Source organism: Equus quagga, chromosome 3 (genome assembly GCF_021613505.1).
Source record: "Equus quagga isolate Etosha38 chromosome 3, UCLA_HA_Equagga_1.0, whole genome shotgun sequence".
NCBI lineage: Eukaryota > Metazoa > Chordata > Mammalia > Perissodactyla > Equidae > Equus > Equus quagga.
The window spans coordinates 123,389,795-123,416,146 of record NC_060269.1 but is presented as its reverse complement, the minus strand read 5'-3'; the positions used below and the strand labels follow the sequence as shown (position 1 = coordinate 123,416,146).

The 26,352-nt window shown below is 38.8% G+C and overlaps 1 protein-coding gene across 6 annotated transcripts in view; it reads left to right on the top strand.

Moving 5' to 3' along the window:
• The first annotated feature begins 4,496 nt into the window (after positions 1-4,496).
• Positions 4,497-26,352, top strand: part of LOC124237040 (NEDD4-binding protein 2-like) — an 86,514-nt gene continuing 64,658 nt past the window's right edge. For 5 of the 6 annotated variants that reach the window (XM_046656200.1, XM_046656201.1, XM_046656199.1 and 2 more), the window contains exons 1-3: positions 4,497-4,616; positions 11,341-11,400; positions 13,093-13,198. In XM_046656200.1, coding sequence (XP_046512156.1) covers positions 13,168-13,198 — 31 coding nt within the window. In that variant the 5' untranslated portion in view covers positions 4,497-4,616; positions 11,341-11,400; positions 13,093-13,167. The remainder of the gene's footprint in view (positions 4,617-11,340; positions 11,401-13,092; positions 13,199-26,352) is intronic. The other variant, XM_046656203.1, reaches the window with a different exon arrangement.

Here is a 26,352-nt window from a genome sequence, read left to right as displayed (position 1 = left end):
GCCATTGTTCTCCTTAATTTTTTTCTTGTTGTTTTAGTTTGCTTTTTTTCATCTGCTTGTTTATTTTTTGTTATTTTTGTTTGGTTTTACAATAGCAGATTGACTTTTTTTCCTTAATTTTTCTCTCTAGCTTTATTGAGGTATAATTGACAAAACTGTATATAATTAAAACTTACAATGTGATGATTTGATATACTTTGTGAAATGATTAACACAGCTAAGTTAATTAACACATCCATCACCTCACTAGCTACCGTGTGTGTGTGTGTGTGTGTGTGTGTGTGTGTTGAGAACACTTAAGATCTATTCTCTTAGCAAATTTCAATTCTTTTTTTTTTTTCTTAAAGATCGGTACCTGAGCTAACAACTGTGGCCATTTTTTTTTTTTTTTTCTGCTTTATCTCCCCAAATCGCCACGGTACACAGTTGTATATCTTAGCTGCAGGTCTTTCTAGTTGTGGCATATGGGACGCTGCCTCAACATGGCCTGACGAGCAGCGCCATGTCCGTGCCCAGGTTCCGAACCCTAGGCCGCCGCAGCGGAGCGCAGGAACTTCACCACTCGGCCATAGGGCCGGCCTCGCAAATTTCCATTCTTAAAAGTTTTCTCCTCTTGGTAGGTGTTCTGAGTGTCCTATTCCTTCCCTCGGGATATTTGTTTGCTCATTTTTTTTTTTAATTAACCGGTTTTTTTGTAGGGTAAGATTCATTCTAAGTAACATCTGTTGCCAATCTTCCTCCTTTTTCTACCCCCCAACCCCCACGCCGAGCCCCAGTACACGGTAGTATATAGTTGTAAGTCCTTCTAGTTCTTCTACGTGAGCCACCAACATAGCATGGCCACTGACAGACGAGTGGTGTGGTTCGGCCCCCAGAATTGAACCCAGACCCCAAAGCGGAGCACACTGAACTTTAACCAATAGGTCATCAGGGGTGGCTGCCTCATTTTTTTTTTTTTTTTGAAACAGCATTTTAAGCCTGCCTTTTTATAAATAAATAGCTGCATAAAGAAAATTACTTTTTCTTCATGATTGAGTCCACTAATATCTGCAAGTAACAATAACTACCTTCTATTGAGCCTCTACTTTTACATGCTTTCATTATTTTAATTAATCAGAAAGTACTAGATATAATGAATGCATTTGAGAGATGAGAAAACTGAGTTTTAGAAGGCTTAATTTTCCCAAGGCCACAGAGCTTGCAGCTCCTGTTGAGTGTGGTAAAGCAATCTTTAAAAGGATAAGCCCATTGATACTTATTTACTTTAGATAAAAGCAATATTACCCACTATCCAGTTTCCACCACATTTAAAATAGAAAAACACAGGAGTTCCAGCATATATTGGTCCTATTTTCTTTCAGTAAAGTTTTTGCAACAGTACTATTCTAAGTTTAATTGGGAATGAAAAGAAGTATTTATCACCTATTATGTAGAGGAGGAAAAAATCCTGAGAGATTTTCTTTTGATTTCTCATCTACTGTGTCATCGAGTGATGCTCGCTCATTCTTTCACTCAGCAAATATTCATGGAGTGCTTATTTTGTACAAGGCTCTGAGTTTGGCAGTCAGGAATACAAGGCTGAACAGGAAACAATCTGCCTTCAAGGAATTGATGATCTACTAAGGGAAATTATAAATATGAAAATAATTAAGCACAATGCTCCAAGTCAAAATCAAAGTATAGGAACGAAAAGGTGGCACAGATTATTTTTGATTTGGAGGAAATCATCCTTTGTTCTAAACATGAACATAAACATTAACAAGCATGTTTAGAATTTGGCCTTTAAATAGACCAAAGTTGGGTTTAGACAACTATGAAAGATTTACTTATGATGCACTGGCCATTTTATTTATAAAAATCCAAGACATTTCCCAAAACATAAACTTTATTATTTCCTTAAAGGCCAATCTTTCATCTAAAGAAATGTCAGGGTTCATCTTATTTAAAGTGTTAAGTAATAGGCATTTTGCCATTCTTCAGATTCATCTGGCATTTTAGAGAATTAAATATTGTAACATAATCAACTGTAATGTAACCAATTAAAGATTACAGAGAGCGGAGTGTGATCAGGAATAGCACTTTGGCATTTAAGGTATATCCAGATACTTAATAATTCAGATTCTTAAATTTCTTCTTTGAAATTAAGACACATGATCTTGAATGAGAATGGGCATGATAATCCATTTTTCCAACATTTTAACCTAATGCTGATGTCTCACCCTTTAAAAGATGTGTTGTACTTTTCCCATTGGCTTAGAACTTAAACCAATAAGGAAGGAGGAAATCTTTATAAATATTCACAAAGGAAGGCTGGCATTGTGAATGTTGAGTAAAGATTGCTTTGTTCATTTGAGTCTGACTTTCAGAACTTTATAGTATTGATGTTTTTCTTTTATCGGTTTAGTAAGCACTCTTTTTAAAAAACACTCAGCCTGGGTGATGTCTTGGTGGCTTGAAATCTATTTTCCAGTGTTAAGAACACTTTATTTTTTATTGTTCAGACTTAAGATGTGATGAATCCTTAACAATGGTCAAAGGAAACTCAAGAATTTAAATGCCAGTTTTTATTATCATGGTGAACCTATTTCCTATGAACAAAATTAATATTAACTTGCTAGATTTGTTTGAAGTTTATAATTACTAGGGTTCTTTCATTTCTAAAGTGGCATATATCACTGTTATTAGTCTCTTAATGGCTGTTCAGAGGCAGAGTTAATGCTAGGTTCTCAGCAATAGATATTTATATCTTGAGATTCTGGGTACATCATTAAAATTTTTGTGTTTTGAAATTTAATAAAAGCATTAATAAAGGTGTTTTTATTGTAATTTCTTAACATTGGGACTCAATGGATCTCTAAAAATACAAAAAATCATACAAAAGGTTTTTTCCTTTTGTATTTTTCTATGTGGTTGGTTTCATTAGAAAATTTACCATCCCGAGCTCTCTGCTTAAATATTTCTGGTTTCTGAAAGAAAAAACCCCAAAACACTAGGATGTTTTCAATTAGACTAGCGAAGATAAAAATCCACTTGCATTTTTCCCAAATTTCTACTCAGGTTAAAGCAATTATTATAACATCATTGACAGTCTGTCTCTTTGATGCAAAGGAATATTGTCAGGATGCTGTTTCATTTCTCATGAAAAACAATGGAAGTGGAATAAAAAGTCATTCCAAAGGGAGGGGAACAGAGGGAGGGAAAAACCGATAAGCCAAACCACCACCACCAGCAGAAAGCAAGCGTAAAAAAGTCGTGTACCTGACAGCACTGAATATTTCACGTCAAAGCACAGAAGAAGGAAACCAAGGAAAGCAGAGTTTAGAAGGGAGTAAAAATGGAGCAGGCTTGGGGGGCAGGCTAATCATAACAGTGATCGCAAAAGGGTAGAAAACCTCGTTGCTTTCTCTTGGCACCTGAAAACTGCAGCTCCAAGGGGAGCAAAGGTCGGTGCCGCCGGCGCTACACGCGAACTTGCACACGTTTTTGTGCTTCCGCAAGCGTGTTCACTCTGCACGTTGGCAGCGCGGGTTGCATCAGGCAGTCTCCGTCCGGGCCGCGGCCGCCGCGGGTCCCTTTGTCTCCCCGGCTCCGAAGCGGCCGCGCCGCGTCCCCGGCCCGAGCGCGCGGAGGGGCCGCGGGCCGCGCGCCTGGAAACCTCCGCGGGCAGCGCGGCGCGCACGGAGGCGGGGTTGGCGCGCCCGCCCGCCCGCCGCGGCCCTGCCCGCCCGGGCTCCGCAGCCCAGTGAGGCCCCGCCGAGGCCGTCTGGCGCGGCCCGCGCTCCTTCCTAACTTGCAGCCGGGACCCGCGCGCTGGCCGGCCGGCCCCCGCTCGCGGTTCCTCCCCCGCCTCGACCACGAGGACGGCCTTGTGTTTCTGTTTTGCTTCTTGGGCTTGGGAGAGCGCGAAGGGGGTTAGGAACCGCGCCGTTTATTTGAAGAGAAATTTCGGGCCCCTTATCGCTACGTTCACCGGCACCAACCGGCTCCCGCCATCCCCCCGAACCCGACACACTGGAAGGGCTTGCCTGCTCCTCCATGCGACCCCCGCCCCCGCCCCGACAAGGGAAGGGGTAAACACGTCAGGCTTGTGGGCGAGCTATCTTGGGGGGGAGGTGGTGGCGAGAGGAACGGATCCAAAGCCGCCGAACCGGCCAGGCCAGGACTCGCTCTCCAGGGGCAGGGAGGGGCGGGGGCGCCCGCGGGCCCGGGTCGCCAGGTCGGCCCTGCGGGGCGAGCCGACGCGCCACGGCGGAGTTCGGGGACGAAGCAGAGGTCGCGGCGGGGAGCCGGCGGGGGTGGGGGAGGCGGAGGGCGGCGACCCACCTAGGCGACGTGGCAGCCATTCCCACCTCCCTGAGACCCCTCCCCATTCGGCCGCCCACCCGCCCTCTCGCGGCTGGCTGCTGCGCGGCTGCTCTTCCGTGGCCGGACGGAGAGCGGCAGTGTCTCCCCGCCGGGCGCTCACCGCGCCCCCCCCCCCCACCCCGGGCTGCTGGTCGCCAGCCCAGCGCCGCGCCAGAGAGCGCAGCGGCGGCGGCGGGAAAGGCTGCGGACCCGCGGCGCGCACTCGACGACGCGGCGCCGGCCTCGACGCCCTCGGCGCGTTCCGGGAGCAGGTAAAGGCGGCGGGTGGGAGCTGGGGCCGCGGGGCGGGTGAGGGTCCTGGGGAAAGGGGGCCCGGGGCCCCGAGCCCAGGCGGAGGGCCTGAGGCAGCGGCGGGCGGCGCTGCGACCGAAACCCAAACCCCGCAGGTGGGGGGCCCGCGCTGTCCGGCCCGGAGGCCGGGCCGCCCCGACGGAAGGGAAGTGAGGCGTCGGCGAGGGGCGGGCCCTGGCGCGCCGGCCGAAGGCGGGGGCCGCGGCCGCTTCCTCGGCCTCCAGGCCCCAGGCACACCCCTCTCGCCCCCCGGGGCGCCCTCCCTGTCGGTTCCCGCCGGGATTGACCTCGCGCCCCTGTGAGCGCCTTTGGCGTTTCCCAGGCGGAGCCTTCTTGGAACTTCGGGCCACCCTCCCGAGCACGTAGTCCTAGCAGAGCCATTTATTTACTCACTTGTTCAAACCCAAACAGCCTCTCACTCCCCATATGCCGATTTTGGATACTGCGGGGACGTGCCCTGTCTTTGATCTCTGTCCCTCTTTGACCCGCGTCCGCACTCCCCGCCCCCACCGCAACTTCGAGCCTCGCTGGGACCCTCCCCAAACCCTGCTGCCATCCAGACCCTCTCGGAGGTGTGCGTTTGGAAATCGGTGTTTGATAGTGAGTCATCTGACCGGTGGCACAGTTTATTCCTTAGGCTCTTTTGGTTAAAACAGCTTTTTCCCTCAGAAAGAGAGCTAGAGTAATTAAAAAAAAAAAGTGTAGGTGCCAGATTACGCTCAGTGTTGGCTTTAAAGGATCTTCCTCTCGGCAGCAGTCTTGGGATCTGATATTTGGCACCGACACGTTTGTACACATTCTCGCCATGCAGTGGTTGTAATGTCTCCATAGCGCAGTTCTGACTTGAAGGCAGGATTGGCTGGTTTTTCTACTCGACATCTTTAAGCCAATCAAGAAGCGCTGCTTGCCTGGAGACTGCTTAACTCAGAAAAGGTGGGGATTGGTTGAGCTCAGAGAAGAAAATCCTCAAGATCAACCTGGCCTCTCTGAAAACAACGACTGATTTGCAGCTGCCTCTCTTCTCTCACTTAAAAAAAATGTTATCTTTTCATCCCAACATCAGCTTTTTCGTTCCGATTTTATTATTTTCATTGCTTTTTTCCTCTCAAACACCCGGCTCTCTTTTCTAACTCGTTTTAACTCGCCTCCTTCAATTTTCAATGAAAGAATCCTTACCCGTGTTAAGAAATGTTAACATCGTGTGTTTTGATAATCAGCATGGTTCCATTTTCTTACGTTGTCCGTTTTTAAAGGTCAGAAATTAAATCAACAATTTTTAGTTCCTGTGTCAGAGCCTTTATTAAAGTGGCTGTCTTGGGATGGGGGTCTGCAGTGGTGGAGGTGGTGGGAAGAATAGGAAAGCAGTGGCTCCTTTTCTGCAAGGAGGCTACAATTTCGTTCATGAAAAAAGACTGACGTTTGAAAGAATTAAAAAAAACCCAGTGCAAATCAGCATACAGTACTTAGGAATATAAATTTGTGTACCTGTTGACTTCAGTTCCTTTGAAGGGGAGAGTAAAGAGGACCTGAGTACTGGATTTCAAAGAAAAAGTGGGCTTAAGTTATGGTAGAGGAATTTTTTTTCTTTATTAAAGTAGGCATAGTATCTTGTACACGATAGAGGCTAAAATAAATATTATCCGTGTAAGTGCATGTTATTTTAACACCGAGGATTTCCCTTTTTTAAAAATCTTCTTTTCCTTTATGATTATCCATGGTTATGCATGTCTTGTGATATGCAAAGCAGGAACCATTTATTAGCCAATGTGAATTTTTGCCTCCCTTCTCCTTGGCTTTTTATTGCAAACTCACGTTGTAAGTCTTGGGGAGAATCTCAGTATGTCAAGTCAAACATCTAATCTTAGATAACTTTTTTAAAAAATTGAGGTATAATTGATATGCAGTATTATATTAGTTTCAGATGTACAGGATAGTGATATGACATTTGTATGCATTGCGAAATGGTCACCACAGTAAATCTAGTAATTGTTGCCTTACAAAGTTAATACAACATTATTGACTGGAGTATTCAACGTGCTGTACATTACATCCCCATGTAATCATGATCAGATCACTATTAAATGCCTTTAGAAGTAGTTTTATTAGGAATTAAGAAAAGATTGAACTTTTTTGATATTTACCATGCCAGGCAATGAGTAAAACAAATGTTGTTATCATCTTCATCACTCTCATCCTCATAGTAATATAAATGCCAGGCACCGTTTTAAGCATTATTGTATTTTTAAAAATTTTTTCCTTTTTCTCCCCAAAGCCCCGCCGTACACAGGTGTACATTCTTAGTTGTGGGTCCCTCCGGTTGTGGCATGTGGGACGCCGCCTCAGCATGGCCTGATGAGCGGTGCCTTGTCCGCGCCCAGGATTCGAACTGGCGAAAAACCTGGGCCGCCATAGCGCAGTGCGTGAACTTAACTACTCAGCCACGGGGCCGGCCCCAGCACTAGTGTATTTAATTCTCAGAATTCTATGAGATTTGTACTATTATCGGTTGTAGTATTGTACAGGTGAGGAAACAGAAAATCTGAGAAATGTGAAGAAAGTTGCCCAAAGTCACCCAACTAGTATTTGGCAGAAAAGGATTCAGTCAAGCCTGGATCTTTGTGACCCAAAAGTTGACTCTTAGCACATTCTTTCCATGGCCCTCTGAAACAAAACCTTTGATATCAAGTAAATGATTACATTTCCAAATAACTACCGTTCATCCCATCAGTTGTGAGATGAACTATTATTTTATGTACCTCTACAAAATTAAAAAAAAACCCCAAAAACGCTCCAAGTAAACTGTGACGTGTCATTGAGTTTAGGAGGTATCCTTACTGCAGAAATGTAAACACGCCTTAAAATTGATGAAATAGGATATATTGGTTTGTCATCTGAACATTTTTCCCTCTATGTTACAATAAATAATTCAATTTGTTTATATTAAATCTTGTACAGATTTTAACATTACTTGGAATTTTGGTTTATTGAGTTTGCTTTTAAGTACTTTCCTACCCACTGGACGAAAGTCTTAAAATATGCCTCGATGGGCAGGCTGTTGGAAAAATCTCAACATTGTCCTCCAGAAGTTATTTTTTTGGTACATCTAGATTGAGTTTAATCAATTTGTGCTGTCCAAACTCATATACAAAAATTAAAAGAGCATTTTATTAATTTCCATGGAGGAATAAACTGGCTAAGCCAGCTAGATTTTTATGACTATTAGTCAGTAGAATTACAGGATCGAAGAATCCATGTGTTACACTTGCCTGAGCACTGCCTCTGAGTGTCCCAATTTCACCAAACCTCACCAGACTCATGGTGGACACTGTATTTTTCTGAATGTGGATTGTGTGTTCATATCCTTTGATCATCTGTTGGGTCTGTTTTTCTTAAAACTTTGAGAAAGACCCAAACATATTAGTGTCTTTTTTCCTGGAAAATATTTTTCTCTAGGTTTCTTTTCACTTTTGGTTACTTTTAATTGTCAGAAGTTTAAAATGTTCATATATGAAATCAGTCATTCTTTTCCTTTGTCATTGCTTCATACTTCCAAATTAAGAAATTTCATTGTTTTATAGATGTGATAATAAGTTTTTCCCCAATATTTCTAAAATAAACTCTATAATCAGAATTTATTTTAGTATAAAATGTGACACCACCTTAATTGTTTAAATTACTATTAAATCATGTTAATTCTATTAAAAAATTCTGTCTTTCTTGTTTTAGAAAGCCTATGTTATTACATATAAATTTAGAGGTATAGTTAGGATTATTTCTGGTCTCTTGACTTCTCATAATAGTTCTTCAATTTTTTTTTAAATGGTTTTTATTATTATTATTATTTCTGTGTGTGAGGGAAGATTGTAGCTGAGCTAACATCTGTGCCAGTCTTCCTCTATTTTATGTGGGATGCTGCCACAGTCTGGCTTGACGAGCGGGGCTAGGTCTGCTTCAGGGATCTGAACCTGCGAACCCTGGGCCACTGAAGCAAAGTGTGTGAACTTAACCACTGCGCCACTGGGCCGGCCCCAGTTCTTCAGTCTTTCACTGGATTTTTGTAGCTGTACTATTTAATTTTATTATGTTGCTTTCATAATAGACTCTGATATTTAAGTAAAGTGAATTTCCCCCTTGTCTTTTTTAAGAAAAAATTTTTTATACATCCTCTCTATTCATTAAATTTAAGAATTAATTTGGGAGACTGGCATGAATAATATTTAATTTCTCTGTTCTGAAGCAGGGCATCTTTTTTTAAAAAATTCCTTTGTGTCTTTGAATTTATTGCTTCTTCTGTCTGGAGTGTCTTTACTGTTCCCCCTGCTCTCCTCCCTAAACTGTCTGCTAACCTACTTCAAGATTTAGGTGGTATTTGTTGTGAAGTGTTCCTTCCACCCCGCAGCAGAGATAATCGCTCACTCTTTGTGTCACCTCTGAGCCTTTGATGTATTTCCATTATACACTGATTGCTGTGTTGAGCTGCCTCCTCCCTCTAGTAACTGAAGCTTACTCACTTTTAAAATCGCCTAACACTGGTCCCAACACTGGGTATGTAGGTATTAAATAAATATTGGCATGAATAAAGGAGATATTTTACTTTTAAAAATATTTTTCCCAGTTGCCATTTGTTCGCTGGTAGTTCTCTAATTTCCAACTCAAAGCTCTTTTCTGGTAGCTGAACTCGTGTGTCATCTGTATGCGTGACATGTCCATTTGTGTGCTCCCATAGTACCTCAAACCGAGCAGATCCCAAACTGTAGTCGTTATCACCCGTCCCGTCCCTCTCCCAACCTCAAACCAAAAATCTGAAACAAACTGCTGCTTTTCTGTCTTCTTTCTAGAGGAAGATTAAATGAGATAACGTATGTGTGGTAAGAATTCAGTAAATAGTAGACCCTGCTAAAAACTTGACAGAAACATGACCTATTCCTCGTCCTCTTCTTTTTTCCCCGACATTCTGGTTGATCACTGAGCCCTGTTGGAATTTTCCTCCTTAATATCTCTTGAGTCTGGGCCTTTTCTCTATCCCCAGGGGTACCAGCTTACTCCGTGGTTAGCATCATCTCTCACCTGGCTTGCTTCAGTAGCCTCCTAAGTGGTTATCCCTGCTTCCAGTCTTGCCTTCCAATCTGTTTTTCCCACTGTAGCCAGAGTAATCTGTCTAGCACATTTGAATGTGTAACTCCCCTGCTAAAAACCTTTTTTGTGGCTTTTCATTGCCTTCAGCATGAAGTCTGAACTTCTTAATTTGGCTTTCGGGGTCTTCGTGATCTGACTTCTGTTTACTTCTTCATCTTCATCCTCCGTGTTACTTTCTCCCTTTGCCCTCAATATGCTAGTCATTCAGTCACTTGCATTTCTTCTTTAAGATGCCAAGTTTGTTAAATCTAAGCCTGAGTAGAGAAGCTTCCCTCTGTCTGGAATGCCTTCTCTACTTCCTTGCTTCCCTCCCCTTTGGTTTCATTAACTCAGAGTTGTCTTTCAGGTCTCAGTTGAGGTGACACCTCTATGGGGAAGTCTTCCTTGATACCTCAAGGCTGGCTTACATACACCTTCTGTTTGTTTCCTTAGCATTCTATATCATCTTATCACATTGGAATTGCTTTACTTGTTTGTCATCTTACCATGTACTGGTTAGGATGTAATAAAGGGAAAAGGTAAATTGGCTGTCTTAAAAAATGATATGACGGGCCAGCCCAGTGGCCTAGTGGTTAAGTTTGGTGTGCTCTGCTTCAACAGTCCAGGTTCAGTTCCTGGGCATGGACCTACACCACTTGTTGGTGGCCATGCTATGGCGGTGACCCACACACAAAACAGAGGAAGATTGGCACAGATGTTAGCTCAGGGCGAATCTTCCTCAAGCAAAAAAGAGGAAGACTGGCAATGGATGTTAACTCAGGGTGAATCTTCCTTGGTGCAAAAAAAAAAAAGGTGTGATTTGCACAGAGTATACTAAAAGGAGAATTAAATAGTAATTTTGGGGTTTACCAGTAAAAAGGGGAAAGAGACATTACATCTGATAGGTGAAAGTTTTCTAAGTCAGCAAAGGCATACTTGGTAGGCCCTTTTATATCTTGAGTGAAATATATCTTTTGATGTATAATTTCCATCTGTTCAGTTTTTCTGTGTATTAGTTAGAACTTTTTGGATTGCGGGTAACAGACATACAGTTTGAAATAGCCTGTGGAGAGAAAAGGTACTGGTTATACCAGTATGTAGTGGTATGTACCAGTTGCTGGTTATACCAATAACCATATAACAGAAATTGCAGGCATAGAGATGCATATCCATAAGGAGCTAAGGCTTAACTTGCCCATAGTTGGGCCTTTCCTATACTTCAGTCTATGCATACTGGCATCATTTCTCCTACTGTGGATATGCTTCCTTACATGTTGGGACCTGGTTCCTGGAAGCACAGGCTTGTCTACTTAGAGCCTCATGTCAGAGGCTCTAGATAGATTTGGTCACATGCCCATTCCTTGATCACTTTCTGCAGCTGAGGGGATGAGGTACAATGCTTAGTTCAGCCTAGGTCATGTGATGTGCTCACTTATATGGCCAGGGGTCCATTAGTAGAAAACAGAGCCCTGGTAGGGTAGGGGAGGAGAAGAGGGAGCTCTCGGCAGACACAGAGAATATTCATTATGATTCTTAACCACCTTTCTGATTACAAATTTATTTTCCTAGGTACTTTGTGAGAAAGAGAGACCTTGTATTATGGACCTGAGTATCACTGCCAGACAGATGGTAAGTATTATTTAAGTCATAGAGTATGAATATTTTTCACATAGGTTTTTAAGCTTTTATTTACATATTTGAGTGTTTAAAAAATCTCTCATGAGAAGGAAAATGTTATCACAGATTTTCTTACTAGAATTTCTCCAAGAGCTTGTGGTTGCATACATATGTTGATCCAGGAAGTCTAAAGAACTATATCGTGGTCCTAGTTTTCCCATTTAATGTGTGTTTTAATTTCTCTGCTGCTAAAATGCTACTTCTTGCTAACATATAGTTAGCCATCCAGAAATATTATTTGTGCACCTATTTTATGTATAGGACTATGGCTAAGTGCCAAATTGGAGTATGTGTCATAATCTATGTTCCCGAGGAACATAGCTAATTGGGGAAATAAACATATGTGGATGAAATTATGTCAGTAAAACCAACAATGTGAGGCTCTAACATAACTAAGCAAGTCTAGTACTGGCAGTAAGTAATGAAAGATTGTAGAAAATGTTCAAGAATTATAGAGGAAATACATCTTTCTGCCCTACTCTGGCCAAAAGCTATATAATGTTCAGCAACTGGCTTTTCCCCTTAAGAATATGTCTCAGAGTTCTTTCTGGTTTCTACATTCCACCTTAAACTTTTTAATAGCTGCATAGTATTCCAAAGTAGGATTTTCTCTTTTTTTGCAATAATTTATTAACCATACTCTTGTCCATCCAATATTTAGGATGTCTTCAATTATCAATTATAATAATTCTTATGACAGAGAGTTACATTTAAGATTATTTGTTAATTGGGTTACATTTTCTATAAATCCTGTCTTTTTAATTACATACCCTTTGGTACCTTGATGAGATTTAGTATCTACCTTACCCTTATCACAGCGGTACACTTAAAATCATCTTGTAGGCAACTTAAACCCCAGTGAAGATTGATTGTACTATTCTTGGTAGTGTTTGTTTCAGAGGGAGATATTTTCTGGTCTTGTCTGGAATCATGCCAGTTTGGGTCCTGTAACTTCCCTGTATGTTCCTTATTTTTTTTTGTTTGTTTGTTTTTGTTCCTTTTTTTGATGGTTTTAAAGAAGTAAATTATTATTAGTATGTTTTATTGTTAGTATCAGTTTTCTTAGGCCTATTCTTCCTAGATGGTTAATATTGAGTATTAAATAGAATATCTTTCTTGATTGTTATAGAAATTTATTATTTTTTGGATATTTTTCCATAAAGGTAAGTAATTTAAAATTATTTTATATAAAACTCCTTATAATATGTACATATAACAGATTTATTCATAAAATGATATGGGGAATTTTTTTAGTGTTGGGTTAATGATTTAGTTTTCAGTAGGATGGTTTTTTTGATGTGGTGTTTATTGATTTATCCACTTGAATGGTAGTACTGACCATTGCCATATGACTGTTTGAGTTTGTGTTCACTCTACTAGTATTTATAGATTTCATGTTCAACCTGAATTTTTTTTAATGGTTAAAAGAAAATATGTCCTTTTATGTTTAAAAAAACTGGAGTTGGTAAGACCTCTGTTTACTATGCTGGAATATTTTGATGATAATTAGTGAGCAAGTATGTATAAGGTTCTCTAGCAGGTTAAAATTGAATAAAAGAGGTAGAAGAGCTTGGAAAATATGTGTATGAAATTTATGTATTCATGGTATCACTATTAATAAAAATTTATATTATTTGTTTTTAGGTTCTTCATTTGAGCCAGTCCTTTCACATTTCTCCATAATACATCAGACCTTACTTACCCATCCTTATTGCCCATATGTTTTTAGAATACACTCTATTTAGGTCAGGTATGTATGTGAAGAAGTTATACAAGCTTGTTTAAACTAGTATGTTAATAAGACTGTCTATGGAAAAAGGAAGATACGTAAAATCAGGTGTTAAGAGTTAAACGTGAACATAAGTGAATAAATGGGATTGAAATAAACTGGATATACAAAGTAAAACTGATAATTGGAAGGTAGTGTCAACTATGTATGTTTTTATACGTAAGAGTTTCTTCACTGTACTAATTATTGGTCGGACACTCAAACTGCCTGTATATTTAGATGTTTTTCCATAAAAGTAGACACAATACTTAAAGAGAGTAGAAGGAATATATAGTTTATAAGCTGGAAGAAGTATAGAGGGAAGTCCAAGATTCAGCTTTAATTGATAATAGTGATTGTTGTTTTTTCCCTGATTGTGAAAAAAATGTGTACATTATACATTATTTGGAAAATACAAAAGTAATATATATAAAAAATTGTATGTTAAAAATAAAGTTACTTTTGGAGCAGGCCTGGTGGCGCAGTGGTTAAGTGCACACGTTCCGTTTCAGTGGCCCTCGGTTCACAGGTTCGGATCCCAGGTGTGGACATGGCACTGCTTGGCAAGCCATGCTGTGATAGGCATCCCACATATAAAGTAGAGGAAGATGGGTACGGATGTTAGCTCAGGGCCAGTCTTCCTCAGCAAAAAAGAGGAGGATTGGCAGCAGATGTTAGCTCAGGGCTAATCTTCCTCAAAAAAAAAAGTTACTTTTAATCTCATTACCCAGAGGTTTCCTTTCCAGTCTAATATCCTAGTCTAATCTAGTCCAGTCCCATTTGAGTATCTATGTAAATTATGTTTAGTTTTATGTCTTGCTTTCTTTTCTAACATTGTTTTAAAAAATTCCAATTAAATGTTACCCAAAATATAGTCTTTAATGGCTGTATAAAATTCCATTTTATGAATCTGTAGGGATATGGTACTTAGTGGAGTCTAACAAATCTGGGTTCAGATCCCAGTTTTGCTACTTAAGAGCCTTAAGCCTGATAATTACTTTTTCTAGTCCTTAGTTTTCTTTTTTTTTTTTGAGGAAGATTAGCCCTCAGCTAACATCTGCTGCCAATTCTCCTCTTTTTGCTGAGGAAGACTGGCCCTGTGCTAACATCTGTGCCTATCTTCCTCTACTTCTTACATCTTGGACACCTACTACAGCATGGCTTGCCAAGTGGTGCCATGTCCGCACCCGGGATCCAAACTGGCGAACCCGTGGCCACCTAAGTAGAACGTGCAGGCCTAGCCTCTGCGTCACGGGGGTGGCCCCCTTAGTTTTCTTATTTATAGTACAGGCATAATATTACTTACTGTTTTAAGAATTACATAAAGTCATAATCTTAGCATTCTAGCTGGCATGCATTAAGTATTTAATAAATTATACTTGTCACCAGAAATTATTTTATCATTCCTTTCTCACCAAATATTTTTCAGTTTTTCTTTGTAGAAAAATCACTGTATTTTGAATGTCTCTATATAAATATTTCTGTAAGTTTGTGATTATTTTTTATGATGAATTCCTGGAATTCATTTTAATATACTTAGAATATATGTAATCTAAAATTTCTTGATATGTAGTGGTGCTTTGCTTTCCAGAAAGGTTATACCATTTTATACTCTTTACAGTGTATGAGAATTCCTGTTTTGCTATAGCCTTGCCAACACTGGCTATTATTACTTTAAAAATTATTATTTTTTATTTAATAGGCAACATAATATTCTCTTTCAATTCTCTTTATTAATGAATTAAACTTTTTAGTGTTTATTGAGTATTTCTATTTCTTCTTAGAATTCTGACCTATTGCTTTCCTGTTCTTCTTGGTTCTTATTCCCTACCTTAATCCTTCATTCATCCAGCAGAAATTCATTGAGTGCTAATTATGTGCTAGGCCTTGTTTTAGTATTGGTATTTAGTTTTGGTACTTATTATTTAGTTTAGTGATGGTATTACATGAGTGAGCAGAATTGACAAAAACATTTGCCTTCAAAGAGCTTACTTTCTAGTGTCAGGGTATATAGACATTAAACAAAATAAACATCTAAATTATGGAGTGATAACTGCTTTGGAGGAAAAAAATAATGAAGGGGAGATGGAGAGAATGTGTGTCTGTGCAATTTTACATAGAGCCGTTAGGGAAAGCCTCACTACAAGCGCACCATGAGTAAAGTTTTATAAGTCAGGAGTGAGTCAGGTAGATATCTGGGGAAAGTGCATTTCAGGCTAAGAATCAAGTATAAAGGCAGTGAAGCAGAATACTGGGTGAGTTTAAGAAAGAGCAAGAGAAAGAGTATCAAAAAATGATTTGAGAGAGTTATTATGGAACCAGACTGTTTAGGATCTTAACGAGGCCATTTTAAGAACTTGGGCTTTTACTCTGCATGAGATGCAGAGCTATTGGAGGTTTTAAAGCAAAGGAGTGGACTGATTTGACTTATGATCTGCTGGTTTAATGCAGTCCGTGTCAACATTCCATCTGGCTTCTTTGCAGAAATTGATAAGCCGATTCTAAATTTCACATGGAAATGCAGGGGGCCCAGAATAGTCAAAACAGTCTTAGAAAAGAACAAAATTGGAAGACTCACATTTCCTAATTTTAAAACTTACTAAAGCTACAGTAATCAAGACACTCTGATACTGGCATAAGAATAAACATGTAGGTCAATGAAACAGAATTGAGAGTCCAGCAATAAACTCTTAGACTTAATGGTCAGTTGATTTTTGACAGGGGTGCCAAGACCATTCAATGGGGGAAAAATAGTCTTTTCAACAAATGGTGCTGGGACAATTGGACATGCACATGAAAAAGAATTAACTTGGACCCCAATCTCACACCATATACAAAAATTAACTCAAAATGGATTAAAGACCTAAATGTAAGAGCTAAAACTATAAAACTCTTAGAAGAAAACAGGTGTAAATCTTTGTGACCTTGATTTAGGCAACGGTTACTTAGATAGGACATAAAAGTGTAAGTGACAAAAGAAAAATAAATTCATCAAGATAAAAAATATTTGTGCTTCAAAGGACACTATGAAGAAAGTGAAAAGACAACCCACAGAATGGGAGGAAATATTTGATAAAGGACTTGTATTCAGAATGTATAAAGAACTCTTACAGCTCAATAACACAGACAAGTAACCCTTAAATTTAAAAATGAGCAAAGGATCTGAATAGACATTTCTTCAAAGAAGATATACAAATATCAATAAGTACATGTAATGATGGTCAACAACGTTAGTCATTAGGGAAATGCAAGTCAAAACCACAACGTGATATCATTAGGATGGTCATAATTAGAAAGACAGACAATAACAGGTAAGAATGTAGAGAAATGGGTGAAATTGCTGGTGGAAATTAAAATGGTACAGCCAGTTTGGGAAACATTCTGGCAGTTCCTTACAGGTAACAGAATTATTATATGACCTGAATATATTTTTAATTTAAAACTGGCAAGATTTGCTGAATGATAGACATGAGTGTGAGGGAAAGAGGAGGCAAAAATGGCCCTTAGTTTTTTGGCCTCAGCAACTGGAAGTTGCCAGTAGCTGAGACTGAGAGGACTGTAGTTAGGGCAGGTCTGCACAGGAGGATCAGGAGATCACTTTTAGACCCACCTGGTGTGAGATGTGTACTAGATACACAAAGTGGAGATGTTCAGTGGGTAGTTTGATGTGGTTCTGGAATCAGGGAAGAGGTGCAGGTTGGAGAGATAAATTTGTTGGCATTTTGTTAGTGTTTAAAGCCATGAGACTGAGTGAGATCACCAAAGGAGCTGGTAAATCAGGGAAAGGAAGAGATCCCGGGGCCAAGCCCTCGAGCACTCCACTGTTTCCAGGTTGAAATCCTAAAGAAAATCCTAAAAGTGGTACTTTCCTTAGGAGAAGATACTGAATGTCCTAAGGGTGTTCTCCTGAGGAGGGATTATCCCCTGTGTAGATGCTGCTGATAGGTCTAGACCATTAGGTTTTATTTTATTTTCTAATTTTTGCTGGTTTAGAGAAAAACAATCCAGCAACCTTGCCAAATTATCTTGGTAATCCAACAGATAATCTTTAGATTCTTTTCGATTTTATATGCACTCAATTGTATTGTCTGAGTAATGATAGTTTTATTTCTTCTTTTCCAATCTTAGAACTTTTATTTTCTTTTCAAGTCTTAATGTACTGGCTGTGACCTCTGGTACAATGGAGCAATGTAGGATAGAAGTGGTGATAGCGGTCATCCTGGTCTCATTTCTGATTGCAGAGGGAAAGCCTTCAGCATTTCACCATTAAGTACGAGGTGATGCTGGTGGTGGCTTGTTGTTTTTTTTTTTTGTAAATGCCTTTATCAGTTCCCTTCTATTTCTAGTTGGAACAGAGTTTTTATCATGAGTGGATATTGACTTTTTCACATGGTTTTTCTGCATATATTGAGTTATGTGATTTTTCTTCTTTATTTTCTTAGTCAGGAATTGCATTGATTAACTTTCAAATATTAAAGCAATCTTATATTCTTCATCAGTTTTTCCTTTTATGGATCATACTTTTGGTGTTTTTACCTAACCCTAGATCCTGAAAATTTTCTCCTGTTTTTTTTTTTGTAAAGTTTTATAGTTTTATGGATTTAAGTCCATGATCGATTTTGAGTTAATTTTTCTATGAAGTGTGAGACTGAGGTCAAGGTTTATTTTTTATCTATGGCTGTCCACTTGCTCCAGTACCATTTGTTGAAAAGGCTATTCTTCCTCCATTGAGTTGCTTTATGCTTTTGTCAAAAGTTAGTTGGACATATTTATGTTGATCTATTTCTGGGTTCTCTCTTCTGTTTCCAAATCTATAATCTGTTATCTGATCATGTGTTTGTCCTTCCATTGATACCACACAGCCTCGATTAATGTGGCTATATAACAAGTCTTAAAATTGAGTTGACTGATTTCTCCCACTCTACTCTTTTTCAAAATTGTTATAGCTATTCTAGTTTCTTCATCTTCCCATTTAATTTTAGAATAATCTTGTCCATATCCACAGAAAATTTTGCTAGGATTTTGATAGGAATTATGTTAAATCTGTCCATCAATTTGGGGAGAATTGACATCTTCACTATGCTGAGTGTTTCAGTTCATGAACATGCTGTCTTTCTATTTGTTTAGATCTTTGATTTCTTTCATCAGTGTTTTGTAGTTTTCACCATACAAGTCCTGTATATGTTTTGTTAGATTTATACCTAAGTATTTCATTTTTTTGTGTGTTTGTGAATGATACTGTATTTTTAATTACAGTGTCCATGTGTTCATTGGTAGAATATATAAATACAGTGGCTATAGAAATACAGAATATAAAAATACAGTGGCTATTTAAATTTATATACTTAAATATAAATACAGTTCATTGGTAGAATATATAAATGCAGTGGCTAGAATATATAAATATAGTGTCCATGTGTTCATTGGTAGAATATATAAATATATTGGTAAAATATATAAAAACAGTGGCTTTATCATAAATAAATAATATGGTACATTCCAATGTAACATATTTGCTTGTCTTTAAACAACTCAAGATTTTAAAAGGTTAAAAAGAAAAATGTTATAGAGACATAAAGGTAGAAGAAACTGAAAACTAGAGAATCAGACATACAATTTATTTTTCTCTTTATTTTTTTATTTAGTTCATAATAGTTTACGTCTTTGTGAAATTTCAGTTGTACATTATTTCTTGTCCATCACCAAATACGTGCTCCCCTTCACCTCCTGTGCCCACCCTCTGCCTCCCTTCCCCTGGTAACCACTGAACTGTTTTCTTTGTCCATGTGTTTGTTTATATTCCACATATGAGTGAAATCTGGTGTGATTCTTTCTCAGTCTGGCTTATTTCACTTAGCATAATACCCTCTAGATCCATCCATGTTGTTGCAAATGGGATGAATTTGTCTTTTTTTTCTGGCTGAATAGTATTCTGTTGCATGTATATACCACATCTTCTTTATCCAGTTATCGGTTGATGGGCACTTGGATTGCTTCCATGTCTTGGCTATTGTGAATAGTGCTGCTGTGAACATAGGGGTACATATGTTACTTGGGATTGTTGGTTTCAAGTTGTTTGGGTAGATACCCAGTAGTGGGATAGCTGGCTCATGTGGTAGTTGTATTTTTAGCTTTTTGAGGAATCTCCATACTGTTTTCCATAGTGGCTGCACCAGTTTGCATTCCCACCATCAGTGTATGAGGGTTCCCTTCTCTCCACACCCTCTCCAACATTTTTTATTTTTAGTCTTAGTGATTATAGTCATTTTTAACAGGTGTTAGGTGGTAGCGTAGTGTAGTTTTGATTTGCATTGCCCTGATAACTAGTGATGTTGAACATCTTTTCATGTTTATTGGCCATCTGTATATCTTCTTTGGAAAAATGTCTACTCATCTCCTCTGCCTCTGTTTTGATTGGGCTGTTTGTTTTTTTATTGTTCAGTTGTGTGAGTTCCTTATATGTTATGGACATTAACCCCTGGTTGGATATATAATTTGCAAATATTTTCTCCCAGTTGGTCAGTTGTCTTTTTGTTTTGATCCTAGTTGCTTTTGCCTTGCAGAAGATCTTTAGTCTGATGAATTCCCACTTGTTTTTTTCTTTTTCTTTTGTTTCTCTTGTGTGAGAAGACATGATATCATGGTATTTGAAAAGATCCTTTTGAGTTAGAGGTTAAAGAGTGTACCACCTGTATTATCTTCTAGGAGTTTTGTGGTTTCAGGACTTATCTTCAAGTCTTTGATCCATTTTGAGTTTGTTTTCGTGTATGGCGTGAGATAATGGTCTACTTTCACTCTTTTGAAAGTGGTTTTCTAGAGTTCCCAACACTATTTATTGAAGAGACTATCTTTTCTCCATTGTATGTTCCTGGCACCTTTGTCAAAGATTAGCTCTCTATAGATGTGTGGTTTTATTTCTGGGCTTTCAGTTCTGTTCCATGGATCTGTGTGCCTATTTTTGTACCAGTACCATGCTATTTTGATTACAGTGGCTTTGTAGTACGTTTTGAAGTCAGGGATTGTGATGCCTCCAACTTTGTTCTTTTTTCTCAGGATTGCTTTAGCAATTTGGGGTTTTTTGTTGCTCCATATGAATTTTAGGATTCTTAGCTCTATTTCCATGAAGAATGTCATTGGGATTGCATTAAATGTATAGATTGCTTTGGGTAGTATGGACATTTTAACATTTATTTTCTGATCCATGTGCATGGAATTTCTTTGTGTTTCTTTATGTCATCATCTGTTTCTTTCAATAATGTCTTATAGTTTTCATTGTATAACTCTTTCACCTCCTTGGTTAAATTTATTCCTAGATATTTTATTCTTTTTGTTGTGATTGTAAGTGGAATTGTATTCTTGAGTTCTCTTTCTGTAAATTGGTTATCAGAGTATAGAAATGCAGCTGACTTTTTTTTATTAATGTTATGATAGAAAATGCAACTGATTTTTGTAAGTTGATTTTGTACCCTGCAACTCTGCTGTAATTGTTAATTATTTCTAATAGTTTTCCCATGAATTCTTTAGGGTTTTCTATTTATGATCATGTTGCCTGCAAACAGTGAGAGTTTCACTTCTTCACTCCCTATTTGGATTCCTTTTATTCCTTTCTCTTGCCTGATTGCTCTGGCCAAACCTCCAGTACTATGTTGAATAAGAGTGGTGATAGTGGGCATCCTTCTCTTGTTCCTGTTGTCAGAGGGATGGCGTTCAGTTTTTCCCCATTGAGTGTGATGTTGGCTGTGGGTTTGTCATATATGGCCTTTATTATGTTGAGGTAATTTCCTTCTCTCCCCATTTTGTTAAGAGTTTTTATCATAAATGGCTGTTGGATCTTGTCAAATGCTTTCTCTGTGTCTATTGAGATGATCATCTGGTTTTTATTCCTCATTTTGTTAATGTGGTGTATCACATTGATTGATTTGCGGATGTTGAACCATCCTTGTGTCCCTGGTATAAATCCCATTTGATCATGGTGTATGATCTTTTTGGTGTACTGTTGTATTTGGGTTGTGAATATTTTGTTGAGGATTTTTGCATCTATGTTCATCAGCGATATTGGACTGTAGTTTTCCTTTTTTGTGTTGTCCTCGTCACGCTTTGATATCAGAGTGATGTTGGCCTTGTAGAATGTATTAGGAAGCATTCTGTCTTCCCTAATTTTTTGGAATAACTTGAGAAGGATAGGCAGTATATCCTCTCTGAAAGTTTCATAGAATTCTCCCAGGAAGCTGTCTGGTGCTGGGCTTTTATTTTTGGGGATGCTTTTGATTACTGTTTCGACATCTTTACTTGTGATTGGTCTATTCAGATTCTCTATTTCTTCTTGATTCAGCTTTGAGAGGTTGTTAAGAGTCTAAGAATTTATTCATTTCTTCTAGATTGTCCATTTTGTTGGCATATAGCTTTTCATATTATTCTCTTATAATCCTTTGTATTTCTGTGGTATCTGTTGTTATTTCTTCTCTGTCATTTCTAATTTTATTTATTTGGGCTTTCTCTCTTTTTTTCTTTGTAAGTCTGGCTAGGAGTTTGTCAATTTTGTTTATCTTCTTAAAGAAGCAGCTCTTTATTTCATTAATCCTTTCTTCTACTGCCTTTTTGTTTCAATTGTATTTATTTCTGCTCTGATTTTTATTATCTCTCGCCTTCTGCTGACTTTGGGCTTTGTTTGTTTTTCTTTTTCTAATTCAATTAGGTGTAGTTTGAGATTGCTTATTTGGGATTTTTCTTGTTTGTTAAGGTGAGCCTGTATTGCAATGAATTTCTCTCTTAGTACCACTTTTGCTGCATCCCATGTGAGTTGGTATGGTATGTTTTCATTTTCACATGTCTCCAGATATTTTTTGGTTTCTCCTTTAATTTCCTCAGTGATCCATTGGTTGCTCAATAGCATGTTGTTTGGTCTCCACATCTTTGTCCCTTTCTCAGCTTTTTTCTTGTAATTAATTTCTAGCTTCATAGCATTGTGATTGGAAAAGATGCTTGTTATTATTTCAATCTTCTTAAATTTATTGAGGCTTGCCTTGTTTCCCAACACATGGTCTATCCTTGAGAATGTTCTGTACACACTTGAGAAGAATGTGTATTCTGCTGTTTTTGGATGGAGTGTTCTATATATATGTCTATTAAGTCCAACTGTTCTAGCTTTTCATTTAATTCCACTGTTTCTTTGTTGACTTTCTGTCTGGATGATCTATCCATTGATGTGAGTGGCGTGTTGAAGTTCCCTACTATTGTTGTGTTATTATTAATATCTCCTTTTAGGTTTGTTAATAGTTGCTTTATGTACTTTGGTGCTCCTGTGTTGGGTGCGTAGATATTTATAAGTGTTATGTGTTCTTGGTGGAGTATTCCTTTGATTATTATATACTGCCCCTCTTTGTCTTTCTTTACCTGTCTTATCTTGAAGTCTCCCTTGTCTGATAGAAGTATTGTGACACTTGCTTTCTTTTGTTTGCCATTACCTTGGAGTATTGTCTTCCATCCCTTCACTCTGAGCCTGTGTTTGTTGTTGAAGCTGAGATGTGTTTCCTGGAGCCACCATATTGTTGAGTCTTATTCTTTAATTCATCTCACCCATTTATGTCTTTTTATTGGAGAATTCAATCCATTTATATTTAGGGTGATTATCAATATATGAGGGCTTAATGCTGCCATTTTATCACTTGTTTTCCAGTTCTCCTGCATTTCCTTTGTTTCTTGTCCCATGTGTTTCGGTCTACCAATTGAGTTATGTAGTTTTTTATGTTGTGTTTCTTTGTTCTCTCCTTATTTGTTTATTTATTTAATTAATTTATTTTTTGAGGAAGATTAGCCCTGAGCTAACTGCTGCCAATCCTCCTCTTTTTGCTGAGGAAGGCTGGCCCTGAGCTAACATTCATGCCCATCTTCCTCTACTTTATATGTGGGATACCTACCACAGCATGGCTTGCTAAGTGGTGCCATATCCGCACTGGGGATCCAAACCGGTGAACCCTGGGCCGCCGAAGCGGAACATGCACACTTAACTGCTGTGCCACTGGGCTGGTCCTCCTTATTTATTTTTTGTGTCTCTGTTCTGCATTTTTGTTTAGTGGTTACTATGAGGTTTGTATTCAAAATCTTGTAGATAAGATAGTCCATTTTCTGATGGGCTCTTATTTCTCAGACTAAACTGATTCATTCCTTACCCTCTTCCCCTCCTAAGTTGTTTTTCTCACATCTTAGTTCCATCTTGTCTTGTGAATTTGTGGTTAAAAGGACAAGATTGTCTTTGTTTTTGATGTTTTCCTTCCCTTTATATTTAATGTTATTCTTGAGTATTTGCTAACCTGCTCTGATGTATAGCTACAATTTTCTGATTTTTGTCTACCTATTTATCTCCTTACTCCATGCTTTGTAACCCTTTTCTCCTCCCCCTTTTTTCTTAGGTATGCAGACCTTATTGAGCCTTTCTTGTAGCGGGGGTTCATAGCTACTAACTCCCTTAGCTTTTGTTTATCTGGGAAAGCTTTTATTTCTCCATCATATCTGAAGGATATTTTCACTGGATGGAGTATTCTTGGCTGAAAGTTCTTGTCCTTCAAAGATTTGAATATGTCCTTCCAGTCTCTCCTAGCTTGTAACGTTTCTCCAGAGAAAGCCACTGAAAGCCTGATAAGGGTTCCTTTGCAGATTATTTTCTTCTGCCTTGCTGCCCTTGGTATTTTTACTTTTGCCAGTTTGACTACTATATGCCTTGCAGTAGGTCTTTTTACACTGACATATTTGGGAGATCTGATAGCTTCTTCCACATGGTTTTCCACTTCCTTTCCCAGGTTTGGGAACTTCTCTGCTATTATTTCTTTGAGCAGACTTTCTGCTCCTTTTTCCTTCTCTTCTCCCTCTGGAATACCTATAATTCTCATGTTGCATTTCCTAATCGAGTTGGATATTTCTCAGAGACTTTGTTCATTTCTTTCTAGTCTTAGTTGTCTCTTCTCTATCTGGAGCATTTCAACATGTTTATCCTCGATTATGCTGATTTCCTCCTCTATGATGTCTGCTGGAGCATTCAGGGAATCCATATTTTGTTTTATTTCATTGATTGTGCCTTTCATCTCCAATATTTCTTATTGAACTTTCTTTATAGTTTCAGTCCCTTTTGTGAGGTAGCTCCTGAACTCCTTGAATTGTTTCTCTACATTCTCTTTTAACTTGTTGAGTTTTTCGATGATAGCTATTTTGAATTCTCTGTCATTTAGATTACATGTTTCTGTGTTTTCAGGACTGATTTCTGGTTACTTGTCATTTTCACTGTGGTCTGGGGATCTAATATAATTTTTGATACTGCTAGAGGGTGTGGCTTTGTTCTTTCACATCCTGGTATTATTTGGTTGCAGTTACCATGTATTGCCACTGGGTTGGGGTCAAGAACTGCGTATTCTGAGCCCTCTGCCTTCTGCCGAGATCCCAGGCACTGGAGCCAGTGCTGGGCAGGTTGAGGGGAGGGGCATTTTCTTCTGTGTGCTCTTGTGGGCTTACTCGCTCTGCTCTTGCTATCTACTCTCCTGGGGTGTTGGCTTGATGAGGTCACCCCCTATGATAGCTTTCACCCTGGTTGGGGGCTTCCTCTAGGCTGCAAGGGACCTTGGGGATCTTTGATGTTCTCAAGAATGGGTGTCCCCTGCCCCCTTCCTTCCATCTCGGAAGCTGCCTGCAGTCCCAGACAGCAGTCTTTTGGGGAGGCAGTGAGGTTTTCTCTTACCTGCTTCCACCTCCTCTGAGGGGGGCTTCAGCCTCTCCACCCTCTGACGTGTGGCTGCATGGGTCTCTCAGATGTCTTTTGTGTTGTGTGGATGTCCTCTGTTGGAGCGTGAATGTCTTTTTCATTGTATCATGGAGGGGAGAGATTGTCAGGAGAACTCACTCCGTTGTGATGCTGAATCACTCCTATTTATTTTTTACAATTGTGATAAGAACTCCTCTGAGATTTTACCTCTTGCTGCTTTTACTACCTCTATGCACATTCTTACATTGATATTGACCTACCAGAAATGCAGTTCCAATCAATGGCAATCTCATGAAAGAGAAAATGTGAATACAGTTATTTTGTATCCTGCGCTTTGCTGAATTCACTTATTTGTTGGACATTTTGTAGATTCCTTGAGATTTTCAATGTAGAGAACTATGTCATCTGCAAATAGGGACAGTTTTATTTCTTCCTTTCTGATCTGTATGCCTTTTATTTCCTTTTCTTGCCTTACTTCACAGGCTAGAACTTCCAGCATTAAGGGAATAAGAGTGCTAAGAGTGGACGTCCTTGCCTTGTTCCCAGTCTTTGGAGGAAGGCATTTAGTTTTTTAATATCAAATATAATGTTAGCTATAGAGGTTTTGTAGTTGCTGTTAATCGAGTTGAGGAAGTTCTCCTCTAGTTCTGTTTTTCTGGAGATTTATGTCATGAATAGGTGTTGAATTTTGTCAGTATTTTTTCTTCATTCATTGATATGATTGTGATTTTTCTTCTTTAGCCTGTTAATATGGTGGGTTACACTGATTTTTGAATATTGAATCAGCCTTGCATCCCTCATATTTTTTATAATTTGCTGAATTCTATTTGATAATATTTTGTCAAGTATTTTTGTGTCTGTATTCATGAAGAATATTGGTTTATAGTTTTTTTATACTGGCGTTGTCTGATTTTGGTATTGGGATAATACTAACCTCATAAAATGAGTGGGGAAGTGTTCTCTCTTCTATTTTGGGAAGAGATTATATAAAGTTAGTGTTAATTCTTAAAAATCTTTCTTAGAATTCTCCGTGGAAGCCATTTGGGCCTGGAATTTCTTTTTTGGGAGTTTTAAAATTGTGAATTAAATTTCATAGAGCTTTTGTCTGTTTCCTGTTGAGTGAGTTGTGGTTATTTGTGGTTGTTGAGAAAACTGGTCCGTTTCATATGAGTTGTCAAACTTGTGTGTGTACAGTTGTTCACAGTATTCCCTTGTTAGTCTTTTGATGTCTGCAGGGTCTGTTGTGATACCCCTTGTTTCTTCCTGATATTGGTAATTTGTGTCTGCTCTCTTTTTTTCTTTGTCATTTGTGGTAGAAGCTTGTCAATTTTATGGATCTTTTCAAGGAGCCATCAATTTGTTTCACTGATTTTTCTCTGTTTTTCTG